Raw genomic sequence first — 19,893 nt, forward strand, 5'->3', positions numbered from 1 at the left:
TGAGCCCCATATTTTGGTCGTGGGGGGCACGTGGAAAGGAAGTACCCTGATTGACCGAAATAAATGCACAACCACTGGATGATGCGATGCTGACGTTCCTGGGGATCTAGTCGTGTATTACCAATTTGCATGGGCGAGTGGCTTCTCTGCCATAAACGGGGTGATCGAAGACTTCTTTCAGTTCGGCAGAAAAGGAATCAAATGACTGGAGTATCGGGGAGGAGTTGTGCCATAACGGGCTGGACCATTTAGCTGCTTTACGTTAGTGACAAATGCGACCTTGGATTGTTCGGTTGAATAACTGTACGGTTGAAGGTTGAAAACTAGTGCGCAATTAAGTAAAAACTGGCTACATGCACCTAGGTCCCCAGAGTACTTACGTGTGGGTGGTCGGTTTGCATCTTTGAGGAAAGGAGGGAGACTTGTTGGGTAAGGGAGTGTAAGGATTACATGATTTCCTGAAGAGGTTTTTTTTGTCGCCCTATGTGGGGCCCTTGGTGGGTGATTGCGTGTTTGAGCACCTATGGTCACTGAGCAGCAATCACTGTGAAACATGCATTATGTACTTTACTGCATTCTGCAGAAGGTGTTTTGTGCAGGGTAGTGCAATTTCCAGGCTATCAAGGCATTCTGTAGTAAAATGTACTGTCCATTTTCAGTAAACTTGATCTCAGCTGCAGGTCATGGGTCCTCCAACATGATGAAGATCCAGACAAAAGATTATGGTTAAGGCACCCTTCAAATCTGAGCGCTGGAACAGTTTGCTCACGCGCTGTGGGCCTAATTACCTGTCAATACGTGCAGAGGTCTCATTGAGAGTTATAGAAATTGTTTGATTCCAGCGATTGCCCCAAAACTTCATGTAACAAAAAATAATGGATTAAAGGGTACCATAATTTTCATACAGACCAGTTCCACGATTGTTTTCCCCAAAGAATTCTGTTCGACCACAGTTCCAAATACATCTGATTTTCATGTATAATGTTTGTCAGTTACAAGCTAATTTCATGTTGTTCTCGTGTGTATATGAGGTATCTGTAAATACAAGAGTGAATTAAATTTATATGGGATTTATATTGGCTCTCCAAACTGGAGAAAACCATATTATGACCACCACCAATAATGAGCCTGTGGTCTACAGCAGGGCACTAGCATGAGTGATTTTCTTAGTGGCTCGAATATTGAGACTGGTCTATGAGCTCAATTTATCCTTGAGTCAGTCTTGATTGACAAGTGTAAATTCATATTTTGTGAAATGTGTGGATTACTCATGAGTCATAATGTAATTTGCAGCTCAAGATTCTGTTCTAAAGAGGCTGACACTGTTTCAAACCACAGTCCCCCTCTCAGACGTGGTCTGGAAGTGATTAAGCTCCTCTGATAACTTGCATATTACATTAGCTAGAGTAGTATTTACTATTAACCATAAAAAATACTGTGCAGTTCCTTTTCCATGTTGTCACCCCACTCCTAAACCCATTTGGCCAATAGATTATGTCTTGTCTATTATGTGTTGTACTCCCATAGGCAGTAATCAGAGGCATTTACCTCGTTCTCAGATGTCTTCTGCTAGTGTGCTTGGATTATGTAGTACATTTGGCCTTGGGTGTTCAAGAAAGACACTGGGAAAGAAAGGTTAAACCAGCATTTGCCAAGCTGTTATACCCAGTACTAGATAAGATATTGAAAATGGATGAAAGGATGGAAAAGAAGAAACTTTTTTTCTATCCTTCCTTGTGGCAAAGTACTTTTCATATAACATGTCCGTTTCACTGGATGGAAGCAACCTTTCTGTTGGTGTAAAAGAAAGTGTGTGTTATAAAGACATTCTGTTTGTTTGAGCAGGAAGACAACATGGTGCTTATAAATTTTCTTTATTGAAGATGATTTGAAGACAAACATCTATAGACCATCAGGATATGATTCATCTGTTTTTTTGCCTCTTTCCTGTACTATTTATGCTTTTATTCTTCCCCAAATTGTCCCTGTTCTGTACAAATACAGATTAAATAATCAGTCGTCATTTTGCTTCTCATGAGTTTTATTCTTGCTTTGTTGTGTTCTTATGTTTAATTAAATTACACATTTATTTAGTCAACATGAACTCAGTCAGATCTTAAAATTAATTTGAGTTGAATACTTCACACTTCATGGGTCAACTCACAGCTTTATCCTTTAGCCAGCACCTTATTACTTACCAAAGCATAGCATTGCAATCTATGACCTCTTGCATTCCAAGTGTCATAACAGGTTGGGAAATTACCTGTAGAGGAGGGAAGATCAGACTTTCTTTCTCAGCGCCTTTCATTTTTTTCCCTCTCTTTCCAGGGTCTTGTAGGCCTCATAGGGACAGCTGGCATGAGCGGAGGTCCCGGTGAAAAGGTAAGGAGTGTGTTTTCCGATCATTATGCTGTCAATCAGCATCAGGGGGTTGCTTGTCAGTGGCAGACCCCTGTATTTAGGGCCGTGCTAAGCCGCCATAAATTGAGGCCCCAGAGGCCCTTGAACACATGCCTTAGATAAACAGTCAACACTTTCACTTCCACATCAAAAACAATATTGTCCTGGGTGTGACACAATCACTGCCCCCTCCCATTGCACTTGTTTTCAGGTGGTAGAGTTAACGTGACAGTTTGGATGGGCCAATTCAGAAGGAAAACCTAGAAAAAGTGTGTTATCTGCAAAATAGAGTTTCTCCCCAAAATTACCTTGCACCTTTATGGAAAAAAAAAAAAAAAAAGTTCAAGCATATTTTAGTCTTACGGATTAAATAAAAATCATGCCCCGTAATTGACTTATTTTTTAAACCCTCCATTGTAAAGCTTCTCCTTTCTATTCAGAGGAGCCCTGTGTGTCAGAACATGTTCTGAAGCTGCTCGGTTGTCAGTTGATTTCTCTTAAACTCTTAAACCTGCCCCTCGAACAGTCTGTCAGCACCAATCAAACCTTAACAACATGGAAATTCCTTTCACATTATGCCATATGCATACATTTACTTCAGTAACACCATTCATCCATCCATTTTCTGAGCCGCTTCTCCTCACGAGCGCCACGGGCGTGCTGGAGCCTATCCCAGCTATCATCGGGTAGGAGGCGGGGTGCACCCTGAACTGGTTGCCAGCCAATCGCAGGGCACATACAAACAAACAACCATCCGCACTCACATTCACACCTATGGGCAGTTTGGAGACTTCAATTAACCTACCATGCATGTTTTTGGGATGTGGGAGGAAACCGGAGTGCCCGGAGAAAACACACGCAGGCACGGGGAGAACATGCAAACTCCACACAGACGGGGCCGGGGATTGAACCCCTGTCCTCAGAACTGTGAGGCAGACGCTCTAACCAGTCGCCCACCGTGCCGCCACTTCAGTAACACATCCTGGATATTTTAAAATATTTCAATCATTATTCCACTCGAAGCTGCTAAATTGTTGGATTTTCTGAGTTCAAGGTATAGAGGGGTTTAAGAGGAGAACTGTGTGTCTTCACTTTGAGTTACAGAAGCCTGTGGCGGAGCTAGACTTTTATCCTTGAGGTGGTCAAGGCTATTTCAGGGGGTCCACAGACTATGATAATGAATGTGTTTCTCGACCAATTACTTGCAAGTCGAGTCTCTAAATGTTGCAATGTACATGCTAAGCACACAGAAGATGAGGTTTGTGCGCATAATTTAAAGTTTATTAACAATGTTTACAACACAATGCACAACTTCAACAACGCCAACATTTTTTCAATAATCACACACAAGCTCTTCAATCACACTCTCTCTGTCCATCTTACCGTTACCTGACTTGCTTCTCTTTAAAGTTATATTAAAAAAAGAAGAAAGTTATATATCTTGTCAAGTTATATATCTTGTCACCCCTGTCTTTTCATTTCTCAACGGACCCTATGAAAAAATTGGCCAGTTTTGTTAAGCTTAGCATCACTTACAATGGCACAATGTTAGTAAATCCGCAATTCAGGCCTAAGAACTGTGAGGGGAAATAGACCACTGTAGATGTAAGTTTAAAATTCAAACTTTCAGCTACTCAGTGGTTCCCAACTGGTTTTGCTTCAGGACCCAAAATTTCACTTAGTCATTAAGTTGCAACCCAAATATTTGACATTCTTTACCAATTTATTTCACACAAAAAAATAACCCAGTAGTAGAAAAGCCATTATGCAATGTTGAAAACATGAAAACAGATATATAAATATACAGTGGGTACGCAAGATTTTCAGACCCCCTTAAATTTTTCACTCTTTGTTATATTGCAGCCATTTGTTAAAATAATTCAAGCCAATTTTTTTGCACATTAATCTAAACACAGCACCCCATATTGACAGAAAAAATAAACGGAATTGTTGAAATTTTTGCTGATTTGTAAAAAAGAAAAACTGAAATATCACACAGCCATAAGTATTCAGACCCTTTGCTGTGACACTCACATATTTAACTCGGGTGCTGTCCATTTCTTCTGCTCATCCTTGAGATGGTTCTACACCTTCATTAGAGTTCAGCTGTATTTGATTATACTGATTGGACTTGATTAGGAAAGCCACACCCCTGTCTATATAAGACCTTACAGCTTACAGTGCATGTCAGAGCAAATTAGAATCATGAGGTCGAAGAAACTGCCTGAAGAGCTGAGAAACAGAATTGTGGCAAGGCACAGATCTGGCCAAGGTTTAAAAAAATATATGCTTCACTTTACGTTCCTAAGAGCACAGTGGCCTCCATAATCCTGAAATGGAAGACATTTGGGACGACCGGAACCCTTCCTGGAGCTGGCCGTCTGGCCAAACTGAGCAATTGGGGGAGAAGAGCCTTGGTGAGAGAGGTAAAGAAGAACCCGAAGAGGCTGTGGCTGAGCTGCAGAGACGCAGTCGGGAGATGGGCAAACGTTCTAGAAAGTCAACCATCACTGCAGTTGGGGCTTTATGGCAGAGTAGCTCGACGAAAGCCACTCCTCAGTGCAAGACACATGAAAGCCGCATGGAGTTTGCTAAAAAAACACCTGAAGGACTCCAAGATGCTGAGAAATAAGATTCTAAGATAAGATAGAAATTGTTGGCCTTAATTCTAAGTGGCATGTGTGGAGAAAACCAGGCACTGCTCATCACCTGGTGGTGGCAGCATCTTCCTGTGGGGGTGTTTTTCAGCTGCAGGGACAGGGCGACTTGTTGCAATCGAAGGAAAGATGAATGCGGCCAAGTACAGTGATATCCTGGACGAAAACTGTCTCCAGAGTTCTCAGGACCTCAGGCTGGGGTTGGAGGTTAACCTTCACACAAGACAATGACCCGATGCACTAAAATACCGAAGGAGTGACTTCAGAACAACTCTGTGACTGTTCTTGAATGGCCCAGCCACAGCCCTGACTTAAACCCAATTTAGCATCTCTGGAAAGACCTGAAAATGGCTGGCCACCAATGTTCACCATTCAACCTGACAGAACTGGAGAGGATCTGCAAGGATGAATGGCAGGCGATCCCCAAATCCAGGTGTGAAAAACTTCAAGCGTCATTCCCAAAATGACTCATGGCTGTATAAGCTCACAAGGGTGCTTCTACTCAATACTGAGAAAATAATCTGAATACTTATGGCTATGTGATATTTCAGTTTTTCTTTTTTAAGAAAGAAAAACTATATATATATATATTTCATTTAAGCCAACAGAGCATGAAACAGCTCACTGGCCTATTGTCTGCTCGTTTCGTTCCTATAAAATCACTGGAGAAACACGTAAATATAAGCAGACCTTTTTGCAGGGTTTCATCCACTGTTTCAAAGTATCTGCTTGCTCGAAACCAACAAGCTGTGTCTCTGAGCCTCTGAACTCCAGTTTCATAGCTCTTTGTTGGGAAAGGATGCGTTTCTTTAGTCCGCCAGGTCATAGTTTAATGATTCCCTGAGTTTTTTACCATTTTGTTTTTTACTGTTTCTTTGCCCAGGGTGACCGTGGACCGACAGGTTCAACAGGTCCAGCAGGAGAGAAAGGGCCACGAGTGAGTATGAATTTTGATTTTTTTTTTGTGTGTGTGTAATTTAATTCATGAAACTAATTGATTATAATATCAAGTAAAATTAGATCGAATGAATGAATCGAATGTGCCAATACCATGTTATTTATTTTAAGTTTATATATTCACAAACATAACTTGGTCAAACACATTTCTCTCCATAACATCTAAATTTGGCCTATGAGTCCAGCCTAAAATCTCTTGCATAAGGTCAGTTAAACTGACAGCATCATCAAATAGTGAAGAGCCTTGTTTTACCTGCCATCAGTAGAATTTGTTTTCAATTTTAAGTACAATACTTTGTGATGAGTTTCACAATGTTCATTGGTGATTAGCTGCAGAGTAAATATCTAGCATCACAATATATTCACCCTGAAATATTTCTCCAGGTCTCAAAATAAAAACTATGTGAAGAAATCATTGACCAATACTTCTGCTATTGTCCTGCGCATACCGTGCATAATTCTGTGGAGAGTAGCTTTCCTGCATTGCTCACGGTCCAGGACCCTTAAATTGGCACCGGTCCTGACCTAGTTGGATTGAAGGCTATCTGATCGCTGACTGCTAATTGGAATTACTCATGTGGTGGCTGAATAACAAGTGACAATAAAACAATGTTCCTGAAGGAACAAATAATATATGTTGTTCTTTGACCTTTTACTTGAGTGTCTTTGCTTTGACATTAAACAGCAATTTCTCTAGTGAAGTCAAGTATACAGTTGTGACTGGCCGGGCTCTAAAAAGAGCTTACGACCTACAGTACCTTTCTATACTGTTTACTATTTGTGTTTCTTCTCTGAAGGGATATCCTGGGTTACCTGGGAATCCTGGGGACATCGGCATGCAAGGTACACCTGTAAGTGCCATATCCTTATTTCCACTATTTGATTCTTAGCATGCATACATACTGTATGTGTGTGAATCAATGCATTAATTCGCTTGCGTCATTATTTATTTCAATAATTTGGAGTCAATCTTATGCACCCTTTAACTCCATATTAGAGAACGTTATACTTCACAAAAACATTCACTTATAAAGGGCGATTTTATGTATTGGTTTTTCTGTATTCCCGTGTGTTCGTGGGTTTTCTCCGGGAACTCCGGTTTCCTCCCACATCCCAAAAAACATGCATGGTAGGTTGATTGAAATCTCTAAATTGCCCGTAGGTATGAATGTGAGTGCGAATGGTCGTTTGTTTATATGTGCCCTGCGATTGGCTGGCGACGAGGTCAGGGTGTAGTCCGCTTTTTGCCCGAAGTCAGCTGGGATAGGCTCCAGCGCCCTGCGACCCGAAACCAGGATAAGCAGTGTTGACAATGGATGGATGGATGCATCTTAACCAATCACAAAACTTCTGGAACAATGTCATTTGCATAGCCGAAAGTGGTGATTGTCAAAAGCTGAACGGAATATTTCCTTGAAACACACAATATCAAGTGAAAAGCTCTGGAGACAGGAGGAATGATTTGGGTTTATTTTGTCCTGTCACAGGTCAGGTGCATGTCATAGTAAAATTTTCAATTTAACTTGCAACAGGGAATGCAAGTGTTGCAATGGCCGAGTCAAATCCCAGAACTAAACATATTGTAAGTGGAATTATGTGCAAATCCCAGAACTAAACATATTGTAAGTGGAATTATGTGCAGAAACAAATTGTTGCAGACCTCAATGAACTGAAGCCACGTTGTTAAGAACTGTGAGCCTAAGTTATTGTACAAAGTGGTGAGCAACTGCAGCTACATATTGGTATTGCTGTTAAAGGTGGTTCTACTGGCTATCATGAAGAATCATGTGGTGTATATACTATATATATAGTATATACACCATATTTTTGACACACTTCTTTTGCCTGTTGACTTAGCTGTTGGTAAATGCATTATTACATGGTGTTGTACAACTGACATTGTATTCAGCTAATTTTAACTCCTGGCAAGGGATATATTGCATTTACCATTAACTGATGTTGATATGTAAGACCTCTCGGGTTAAATATCATATATAGTACTGTACATAGTACTGTACAGTACTGTACATTCTTGCATTATTATTCTTTGCCATAATGTCATTTTGTAACTACTTTTTTCTCATAGGGACTACAGGGGAAGAGAGGGAGTCCCGGCAGTGCCGGTACAAAGGGCCGTAGGGTAAGAACTGAAGTTGTCTTTGGAATACAGCATATTTGTGGTATGGCATCCGTGAATTTGCCAATTCAGACTATATGTATTGTATGCATGTATTCCTTAAGCCAGCAGCACACCGAACGACACATCTGAACGAAACAGAACTGGACAATCGCGAACAAAACTATAAATCAACTATTCCTATCTTCCTTCCGTCCAGTTCGCCATTTTTGTTGTGAAATATCTTGCGACATAACCTTGCATTTCCATTGGCTGTAAACATCAGTGCTGTTGCATCGTGTCATAGAACCCCGTACACTCCGTGACGCCAAACGATCACTTGTTTGGACGGGCGAAATTGCAGCCAAACTATTTGCAAATGGTCAGCGACTAATGAAAATTAGCTGTGCTGGAAAAGTTCAGTTGCATTTGGCCGCGTCGCTCGGTGTGCAGATGACTTGAAAAAAAAATATTCAAAGCTACCTGGCCTTGTGTAAAAAAAAAAATTTTTAAATAACAACATAATCTGATGATACCCAAGATTTTTGGGGGAATATTCTACGGACTGATGAGACGAAAGTTTAAATTACACAGCAACACACACACAGCATTTCAGAAAAAGAACAGCATACCAGCAGTCAAACATGATGGTTTTAGTGGGATGGTCTGGGGCTGCTTTGCTCTTCAGGTCCAGGATGACTGGTGTGACTGATGGATTCTGCTCTTTACCAGAAAATCCTGAAGGAGCATGTTCGGCCATCAGTTTGTGACCTCAAGCTGAGGCCATTTGGGTTCTGCAGAAGGACAATGAGCCAAAACACACCAGCAAGGCAACTTCTGAAAAAACAAAATGAAGGTTTTGGCGTGGCCAAGTGAAAGTCCAGACTTGAATCCGATTGAAACGCTGTGGCATGACCTTAAAAATGCTGTTCATGCTCGAAAAGCCTCTTGTTGCTCAATTAAAACTATTCTCCAAGGAAGATTGGACCAAAATGTCTCTACAGAGATGTGAAAGACTCATTGCCAGTTATAGAAAACACTTGATTTCAGTTGTTGCTGCTGAGGGTGCCCCAACCAGATCTTAGGTTTAGGGGGCCATTACTTTTTGACACAGGGCCAGGTAGCTTTGAATAGTTTTTTTCCCTTAATGAATAAAATCACAGCAGTGTGGAGTTTGTATGTTCTCCCCGTGCCTGCGTGGTTTTCTCCAGGTACTCCGGTTTCCTCCCACATCACAAAAAACATGCGTGGTAGGTTGATTGACGACTCCAAATTTCCCGTAGGTGTGAATGTGAGTACGACTGGTTGTTTGCTTATATGTGCCCTGTGATTGGTTGGCGACCAGTTCAGGGTGTACCCGCCTCTCACACAGAGTCGGCTGGGCAAGGCGCCATCACGCCCGCGACCCTAGTGATGATAAGCGGTACAGAAAATGGATGGTTGGATGGATGGATGAATAAAACCATCATTTAAAAACAGCATTTTGTTGACTTGGGTTATCTTTGTCTGATATTTACCTTTGTTTGATGATCTTAAACATTAAGGTGAGGAAATTATGAAAACAAAAAAAAGAGAAGGGGGACAATATTTTTCAAATATTTTTCACGGCAGTCTAAACTGTATTGGTGCGGCTTGGCCGCAGCCAGCTGGATGTTGTTTAGTATCTGAAAAGTAAATTTTTATTGTGCAAACTCGTGATATGACACATGACGACGTTCACATGAGCTTCAAATTTCAAATCACAGTAAAACTAGTGGCCGAAAGACAGCAATTCATGAGAACTAGTGGGAGAACACTGCACAGTGGGTGACAGTTTAGTGGTGTTCATCAGTGTGGCTCAGTGTGTGGCAGGCCTGAGTCCTGCTTGGCACTTGACTTGTTTTTTTGCAGCCAGTTATAATATGTCTTTTCGTATGATTGCTTTACATGTATGTGAACTTATCTACCAAATCCCCTTGTGATTGGCTGGCGACAAGTCCAGTGTGTACCCTGCCTGAGGACAAGCGGTACAGAAAAATGGATGGATGGATACCTCATTCAGGACAAATCAAAGGCGAAACTATGCATTTCTGACGTGACTGTCTTAAATGTTTAGTATTCAAATTTACACATTTTGTTATGTTCCAGCGCTATTCGAAAATTGACTTAAAGGTCCCATATTTTGGCTATTTAGACCTCCATTGAGTGACTCTCTAACATTGACAGTGATGCGTACTTTGTGTTGGTCCGTTGTGGTGAAGAAGGAGCTAGTGTAGTAACCGCACGTTTTTACTACGAAGCCACGCTGTTGTAACACGTGCAGAATGTGGTTTGGCATTGTCTTGCTGAAATAAGCAGGGGCGTCCATGAAAAAGACGTTGCTTGGATGGGAGCATATGTTTCTCCAAAACCTGTATGTACCTTTCAGCATTAATGGTGCCTTCACAGATATGTAAATTACCCATGCCATTGGCACTAACACAGCCCCATACCATCACAGATGCTGTCTTTTGAACTTTGCGTCCATAACAGTCCGGATGGTTCTTTTGTGGTTCTGTTAGCTTCATCAAGCTGTGATCTCCAACTCTCACTGGAGCGGTTTGCAGACGAGTATGAAGCGGCTGTGATGAGAATCAGCACCTCCAAATCTGAGACCATCTCATCCCTCTCCAGGTCGGGGATGAGATCCTGCCCCAAGTGGAGGAGTTCAAATATCTTGGGGTCTTGTTCACGAGTGAGGGAAGAATGGAACGGGAGATCGACAGGCGGATCGGTGCAGCGTCTGCAGTGATGCGGACTTTGTATCGGTCCGTTGTGGTGAAGAAGGAGCTAAGCTGGAAGGCAAAGCTCTCAATTTACCGGTCGATATACGTTCCAAACCTCACCGAAGATCCTGGATACAAGCGGCTCTCCCTAACAGATAGGGTGAGAAGCTCGGTCATCCGGGAAGGGCTCAGAATAGCGCTGCTGTTCCTCCGCATTGAGAGGAGCCAGATGAGGTGGCTTGGGCACCTGTTTAGGATGCCTCCCGGACGCCTCCCTGGTGAGGTGTTCCGGGCACGTCCCACTGGGAGGAGACCCCGGTGGGACGTGCCGGGGATGACCCAGGACACGCTGGAGAGACTACGTCTCTTGGCTGGCCTGGTAACGCATCACAAGACCCTCGGAAGAGCTGGAGGAACTGGCTGGGGAGAGGGAAGTCTGGGCTTCCCTGCTGAGGCTGCTGATGAATGAATGAATAACATATGGCTGCACTTATCATGGTGGGGCTTTTGTTGTTTTCCTGCATTCCGTAATTGTGGTTACATTCCCTATATAGCTGAGACACCTCGGACTATCACCTGTTCTTATTTGCAGTACATTAATTTTAATCATGAATGCTATTCAATACATCAAGAATCAGTCAACACTGTGAGAGATAGTACATTTTATAAATGAGTTAACCTCTGAATTATTAGCATCAATCTCATTTTAAATATCAGTCACATTAAACTTTACCTGTACTGTCCAAAAGCAAATATTTTGATTCATTTCTGATTCTTCAGTGATTGCCGCGGGTACTGCCATTTATTTTTTAATCTTGCCATTTTATATTGTTTGTTCCATGCAATGCACCACATACCTAACCAGACCACACCTGTGCAAGCAATGAAGATACGTCAGAGCTGAGTTTGTTGGTGTGGTGTTGTTATGTGGTCCATGCAGTTAAAATAAAATATATACACTGTATATGGAATGAAAATATACGATGTAATAATATATGAATTATTGTGACTACGACAGTGTATTTCCTGTACATTAGACAATTATACAGGAGTCATTTTTTTTATCATTGTTATTTGCGTTAACCTTATTATTTAAAGTATATTATTATGTTAGTGGCTGCACGGTGAGCAACAAATCCAGGCCTCGCCTGTGTGGAGTTTGCATGTTCTCCCCGTGCCTGCGTGGGTTTTCTCCGGGCACTCCAGTTTCCTCCCACATTCCAAAAACATGCATGGACTCTAAATTGCCTGTAGGTGTGAATTTGCATGTGAAGGGTTGTTGTTTATATGTGCCCTGCGATTGGCTGGCGAGTAGTTCAGGGTGTACACCGCCTCTCGCCCGAAGATAGATGGGATAGGAGCCAGCACGCCCACAACCCTAGTGAGGCTAAGCGGTACGGAAAACGAATGAGTGAATGATTTATGTTAGTTAAGTTAGTGAGGGATCATAAATAATGTCCTGAACAACTGAAAGATACACGATAGGATGCAAGTAAGTCATTTATCAAAAACTTATGACCTGAGGTATATATTTTTTTATTTTTCTTTCCAATTACAAGAACATTTTAAATAAATTAGTAGAATAATAATATGAATAGAAAAAAATCCCTGACTTGAGAAAATGGAGATGAGACATGACAAAAGATAAAGATTGAACCATGTTTGTCTGAAGCTTGAAGACATTATAGTGACATCAGAGCAATCAGGGTCTTAAATACTAAATGAAAGCAGATCCTCTGAAGGAAGAAATCTAAAAGATAAGCAGACAAGATGAAAACATCTGATTTTAGGGGTTTCTGAACTTGACATCACAAGAATATTTTTTTTCTCTTGCTTTACCTGTGTCGGTGCGCAATCAATTCTAGCAATGCTTGTGGGGGTTTCCATGCAGTTGCATCGTCATTAGGACTTTCAGTATTTTATTTTCGGAATTCACTCGTAGACGTGAATGTGACAGTTTGATGCACAATGTACATTCTTTGATTAGCGACATTGTGTCATCCTCAGGGGCCTCGAGGTCCTGATGGCCCGCTGGGAGAACCAGGCCTCCAGGGCGCCAAGGTAACCGTTGACTGCCCCTATACAATTGAGAAATGAAAACATTTATGGAATCTGATTTTTTTTTCGTTGTCTTTAATATTTTAATTTATTATTATTTATTGATAATTTCTCCTTTCAGGGGGAAATTGGTGATATTGGGATAAATGGAGAACCAGGTTTCATAGTAAGTAAACTAGATTGTTCGTGACAATATATGTACTAATTGATAAAGATATTGATGATCTTCACCATTCTTTAAAATTTGAGAGAGGCCACACTTAACGAGGAAAGAAAACGGCAAGTATGTGCTCACTGCTCTTATAGTATGTTGTGTACTTGGGATCACCTACACAGAACACCACACATAAGACCACTGTTAGTCTCCTCCCCCCCCAAAATCGAATGCCTGCCATTGTACCAAGAGTGACCTGTGAGAGGCAGCATGGTGCCACAGGGCATCCAGACTGCTGGAAAATACAAAAAAGTAATAGAAGTCACGTTATTTGTTGGGTTGTAAGAGTTGGGTTACACATTATACAATCAAGACAACGAGTTGCTCACATATTTGTGTCTGGCAACAGTGTGAGCTTCAGGTCGCCTCCAAATTGAGTATTGTTCCTTTTCAAAGCACAATCACAGAGCCAGTTGCTTAGCCCACGTTGGTGTTGTTCACACACGTAAGAATTTTGATCAAAAATATTCAACAGGTTTAACATTTACAGTTGTTGGCTGCGGCCATTTTCCGAGCAGGTCGGGAAGCAAAAATCACTCTTACCGCACTCCTAATTGTGGTGGTGGGGACTAGGGATAATTTTAAGATTTTTTTATGCTCATGTAGCGGCATGGTGGATAAACTGGTTAGAGTCTCTGCCTCACAGTTCTGAGGACTGGGGTTCAATCCCCAGCCAGCGCCTGAGTGGAGTTTGCATGTTCTCCCCGTGGCTGCTTGGGTTTTCTCCGGGTACTCTGGTTTCCTCCCACATCCCAAAAACATACGTGGTAGGTTGATTGGTGACTCTAAATTGGCCTTAGGTGTGAATGTGAGTGCGTATGGTTGTTTGTTTATATGTGCCATGCGATTGACTGGCAACCAGTTCAGAGTGTACCCCGCCTCCTGCCCGAAGACAGCTGGGATAGGCTCCAGCACTCCCGCGACCCTTGTGAGGAGAAGCGGCTCAAAAAATGGATGGATGGATATGCTCATGTAGAAAATTCCTAGGTTTTCTTAACTTGATTTAATTTTAAAGTGCAATACTATATTTTTCAATTCCAAACTTAAAATGTTGTGTCTTAAAATACAATCACTGTGATCAGTTATTATCCACACATGTAGATGACAAACTGAAGCAAATATTTCTAAAGAAATCTGAATTTGTTTTGTAAAATGATTTAAATAATAATAATTAAATCTAAGGATTTTCCAATGTACTTATTTTGTTTAGGGAAAAGGGAAAACATATTGTTATTTATTATTATAGTAAGTATGGTATGATTTTAGTAGTCCGGCCCGTTTGACATCAAAGTGGGCTGTATGTGGCCCTTGAACTACAATGAGACACCCCTGACTAAGGCAGGGACATAAAACTAGTTTTCGTTGCAGGCCACATCATAGTTCTTGTTGGTCTTACGGGATCTGTTAAAAAGTTGAAACCACATAAAAGTATACCAAAAATCACACAGTTCATTAAGTTTGTTTTAAGGTTACGGCTCAGTTCATATTTTGTACAACCCCAATCCCAATGAAGTTGGGACGTTGTGTTAAACATAAATAAAAACAGAATAAAATGATTTGCAAATCATGTTCAACCTTTAACTGAATACACTACAAAGACGAGATATTTAATGTTCAAACTGATCAACTTTATTGTTTTAGCAAATAATCATTAACTTAGAATGTTATGGCTGCAACACATCCAAAAAAGCTGGGAAAGGTGGCAAAAAAGACTGAGAAAGTTGAGGAATGCTCATCAAACACCTGTTTGGAACATCCCACAGGTGAGCAGGCTAATTGGGAACAGGTGGGTGCCATGATTGGGTATAAAAGGAGCTTCCCTGAATTGCTTAGTCATTCACAAGCAAAGATGGGATGAGGTTCATAGTGCGTGAGAAAATAGTCGAACAGTTTAAGGACAATGTTCCTCAACGTACAATTGCAAGGAATTTAGGGATTTCATCATCTACGGTCCATAATAACATCAAAAGGTTCAGAGAATCTGGAGAAATCACTGCATGTAAGCGGCAAGGCCGAAAACCAACATTGAATGCCCGTGACCTTCGATCCCTCAGGCGGCACTGCATCAAAAACCGACATCAATGTGTAAGGGATATCACCACGCAGGCTTAGGAACACTTCAGGAAACCAATGTCAGTAAATACAGTTCGGCGCTACATCTGTAAATGCAACTTGAAACTCTACTATGCAAAGCAAAAGCCATTTATCAACAACACCCAGAAATGCTGCCGGCTTCTCTGGGCCCGAGCATGGACTTATGCCAAGTGGAAAAGTGTTCTGTGGTCCGATGAGTCCACATTTCAAACTGTTTTTGGAAATTGTGGATGTCGTGTCCTCCGGGCCAGAGGAAAAGAACCATCCGGACTTTTATGGACTCAAACTTCAAAAGCCAGCATCTGTAATGTTATGGGGCTGTGTTAGTGCCAATGGCATGGGTAACTTACACATCTGTGAAGGCACCATTAATGCTGAAAGGTACATACAGGTTTTGGAGAAACATATGCTGCCATCCAAGCAACATCTTTTTCATGCACGCCCCTGCTTATTTCAGCAAGATAATGCCAAACCACATTCTGCACGTGTTACAACAGCGTGGCTTTAGTAGTAAAATAGTGTGGGTACTAGTCTGGCCTGCCTGCAGTCCAGACCTCTCTCCCATTGAAAATGTGTGGCGCATTTGCACAATGGTCATTCCACCGGACTATTGCAATATTAGTCATTCGAACTGCTTTAAGAGCTAGAGGACTCTGGAGCTTTTGCACAATTGTCCAAAAAAAAAAAAAAAATGTACCGGCATTACCAGATAACTATTATATATATATATTATATATATAACCTTTATTGCTCAGTGACTGTTTTTTGTCAATGTCTTTATGTCTCAAAAGTGTTCTCTGTCAATTGACTGTCTGTTGTCATACTAGAGCGGCTCCAACTACCGGAGACAAATTCCTTGTGTGTTTTTTGGACATACTTGGCAAATAACGATGATTTCTGATTCTGATTATGAAGCGGAAAATACAACAACGGAGACCCCGGTTGAACATGATTTGCAAATCATTGTATTCTGTTTTTATTTTTGTTTAACACAGCGTCCCAACTTCATTGGAATTGGGGTTGTACAATAAGGAAACAAAATACAAAACAAACTGATCCTAAATAGGGACAGAGTTTATCTTTTTTGAAATTTGAAATAAAACATCAGCAGCTTAAATGTTTTCATTTTCGGAAAGTGTGACATCAATAGTTTGTCTTCTTCAAGAAGTTTTATATGCTGTTTGAAGTTGTGTTTTCCTCACACTACAGTATATATTTATTTCCAACTAGCCATGATGTCTGTTAGTCAGAAGCTCACTAGAGCACGAGGCAGTTAAACATTTTGTCCCTTACGTAACCTGTAATATGATTCCCACTGCTTTGAATGGAAGTCCCCCCAAAATTTGTGAAAAGCTTTTGCGGGCCACAGAAAGTGATTTGGAGAGCTGCATCTGTCCCACAAGCCCTTAGTTTGACACTAGTGATCTGAAGCCAAGATCAATGATTTTCATGAAAACAGCATCACGATTAACGAGCATGTGTCCTTTGAAGATACATATTAACATCCTGGAAATGGTATTACCCATTGTTCCTAACATTTGCCCAGCTCAGTTTTACTGGCCTCTGTAAAAACCAAGTGAGACTTCAATCATTTGTGTTTCCTCCCCTGTTATCGTTACTCTGTCACCCACCACTACAGATTGTTTTATACCCAAATGCAACTAAGTACAATAGCTACTAATAGCAGCTTGTAGTCACCCGAAGAGTGTTTAGTATAATCAATGTAGTGCCTTTAAGCCACTATGGTCAGATAAAAAAAATTAAATAAAAACATCCCAAAATAGATGTTCTTATATGTACACACAATGATTACTCACTAATAAAATAATTTATTCTTTGGAAGGCTTTCAGACAAATGGCAGATTTATATTTTTAGTCAAGGATCGTGATGTATAGTCAGTTGTGTGTATTAGTGCAACTTGCAAGTAGATTTTCAGCATCAATTACAATGTATCAAATTCAAATACTTGTTTCTCTCTTTGTAGGGCAAAGTTGGCATTCCAGGAGAGAGAGGCCTCCCTGGGAAGCCTGTGAGAAAAGTTTACTTTTTTCAGTATTTGCTGAGCTGTACTAAAATGTGTGCATGTGTTACTGTGTTTCTGTTTTTTGAGTGAGTATTAAAGATAACAAATGGCCATTGACTTATGACCTACATAGTCAGAGTGGCAGTCTAATTGGAATGCAATAATTATTATTATTATTTTTAATGCATCTTGTTTCAGACATTCAGAGAACTGCTTGGTTAAGCTATTCATGGCCCACTGTTTTAGTAATTTGGTGAATGCAGGATATATTATCTCCCCATAAACTTAATTATGTGCACCTAATCTGGAATTGTATATAAATCTACATTTAAACCATAGTAATCATCATTAAAATTATGTAGCTGTGCTTTGCAGGGCAGGCGGCACGGTGGCCGACTCGTTAGAGCGTCAGCCTCACAGTTCTGAGGACCCGGGTTCAATCCCCGGCACCGCCTGTGTGGAGTTTGCATGTTCTCCCCGTGTCTGCGTGGGTTTCCGGGCACTCCGGTTTCCTCCCACATCCCAAAAACATGCATTAATTGGAGACTCTAAATTGCCCATAGGCATGACTGTGAGTGCGAATGGTTGTTTGTTTCTATGTGCCCTGCGATTGGCTGGCAACCAGTTCAGGGTGTACCCCGCCTCCTGCCCGATGACAGCTGGGATAGGCTCCAGCACGCCCGCGACCCTAGTGAGGAAAAGCGGCTCAGAAAATTGATGGATGGATGGATGGATGGATCCTTTGCAGGGCTGTACAATAGCTTCATTGAAGTGTTTAAAAAAATTGTTTATCACTGATGAAGAGCAAAAACGCTTGCAACCAGTTCCATTACAAACTACAATAAACTGTTACATTAACTCTGAGATTATCTTTAATTCAAAAGTAAGTATCATTATCTTTGTGAATGCAAAAATTTTATAATTTTTACCTGTGTTCTATCGCTTCAGATTGTTCAGATTTACCTCATGTAACCGATGACCATGTGTGCAGCATATAAAAACTGATGTTTTTGTTTTTATTTTGAACATTTAAAAGGAGAAAGAAGTAAAATAGTAGCAATTGTATATACTTTTTTTATGAAAACAAAGTGTTCAAACGTCGTAACTATCAAAATGAAAATGGAAAACACATTTTATGCTGTAAATAGAGTACAATATTGTGACTGGCCCAACCGTTCCATTGTCTCTGGTCAAATATCGCCATCTACTGTTTAAAAAAACATTCCGTCTTCTGGATCCCTGACAGGTTTCCCTATTCTCTTTATTTTTGCATTCATATCATTTTCAAATGCAGCAAATGTTGCACTCTTGGTTGAAACTGATTTTACATTGACATTATGATGACGTTTGTGGTTTGCTACCTCAGTTTTTCCTTCCATTATCACCATTTACCCAAGCCAGTTAACCACAGTGTATTGATCCTCTCACTCAACTCAGTTAACAACAGTAAATGGAAACTATTGTACATGTTTTTCAATTGATATTGCTATGATTAATGCATTGAGTTTATGAGTCTACTCATCACTGTCAATATTGGATTGACTATTCTTTCAATTTAGTGCCCAGTCTCACCTTGGCAACACAATGTCTTGACTTCAATAAAGAGCCTCTTACATTGCAATAAAGCCCATGTGGCGTTGCTGTCACATGTGTGAGCATCAGGAAGCTCTCAAAAATCAGACACACTCAACGTGTTAGTGGTTTTCTCCCTAATGATGTTGGCCGTGCGGAGAAAAAGAGTTTGCTTTATTTTGTGTGATTTCACAAATTAATGATTGGCGCTGTGCATGTCTCCAGGGTAAACCAGGTATTCCAGGCAATACAGGGGATAGGGGACCCCACGGTGATGCTGTAAGTAGCTTTATTTCCCATTACCACTAATTGTCAAACCCATCTGGAAACTAGAGTAATGATTTGTGTTAATGTGCACCAAATAGCCATTGTTTGCGCATGCTGTTTTATGTGGCTTATTACCAGCATTGGAACTGCTTGAGTGGAAAACAAAAGGCATTGTTTTAGATTTGATTTGTTTTCTACTCTGCATTTCTTACACATCAAAACCTTATTATACCTTAGACCTCCCCTCTTGGAGCTGTGTTCAAGTTTTCTTTTTTTTAAATATTCCTGGAAGTCAGCCGAGCCCTCGGGGAAATCAAGAATGTCAAACAATAAAATATTTGTTATGGCGTGAGGTTTCCATAGCGCAAGAGGAGGTATTAGTAATGGGTCTCATCTTGCTTCTGTCAATGTTATCAGGTTCCTCTATTGCACAGATGAAATCCTGACTGTTTGTATTTGTTTGGACGTTGCGTGTCAGACCTGTGTATTATGTCTGTTCTGCTGATGCATCGCAGATTTACATAGGAAGTCAAGCAATGATGCTACTCAATTTAAGGTATTTAAAAATGTTTATTCTCTTGTAGGGACCCAGAGGACCTCCTGGAGAGGCAGGACCTGATGGAGAGCAAGGACCTGATGTAGTTTTCTCAGAATATTCTTCAACTGATTTATTGTTGACATTCTTTTTTTTTTTTTTTTTTTTTTTTTTAATGCTTATGCTTCTTGGTTCCTTCAGGGTGGCCCTGGTGTAGAGGGGGAACCAGGTGCAGTTGGAGAGCCAGGGTTAAAG

The 19,893-nt window shown here is 40.9% G+C and overlaps 1 protein-coding gene across 1 annotated transcript in view; it reads left to right on the forward strand.

The window, feature by feature from the left end:
- Nucleotides 1–19,893, forward strand: part of LOC133406508 (collagen alpha-1(XXIV) chain) — a 117,350-nt gene that overhangs the window by 88,621 nt on the left and 8,836 nt on the right. Inside the window, exons 25-34 of the mRNA XM_061684169.1 lie at nucleotides 2,329–2,382; nucleotides 5,941–5,994; nucleotides 6,812–6,865; nucleotides 8,101–8,154; nucleotides 12,882–12,935; nucleotides 13,054–13,098; nucleotides 17,226–17,270; nucleotides 19,062–19,115; nucleotides 19,688–19,741; nucleotides 19,840–19,893. Of these exons, the coding sequence (XP_061540153.1) occupies nucleotides 2,329–2,382; nucleotides 5,941–5,994; nucleotides 6,812–6,865; nucleotides 8,101–8,154; nucleotides 12,882–12,935; nucleotides 13,054–13,098; nucleotides 17,226–17,270; nucleotides 19,062–19,115; nucleotides 19,688–19,741; nucleotides 19,840–19,893 (522 nt within the window). The remainder of the gene's footprint in view (nucleotides 1–2,328; nucleotides 2,383–5,940; nucleotides 5,995–6,811; nucleotides 6,866–8,100; nucleotides 8,155–12,881; nucleotides 12,936–13,053; nucleotides 13,099–17,225; nucleotides 17,271–19,061; nucleotides 19,116–19,687; nucleotides 19,742–19,839) is intronic.

The sequence above is a fragment of the Phycodurus eques genome, chromosome 8, assembly GCF_024500275.1.
Source record: "Phycodurus eques isolate BA_2022a chromosome 8, UOR_Pequ_1.1, whole genome shotgun sequence".
Lineage (NCBI taxonomy): Eukaryota > Metazoa > Chordata > Actinopteri > Syngnathiformes > Syngnathidae > Phycodurus > Phycodurus eques.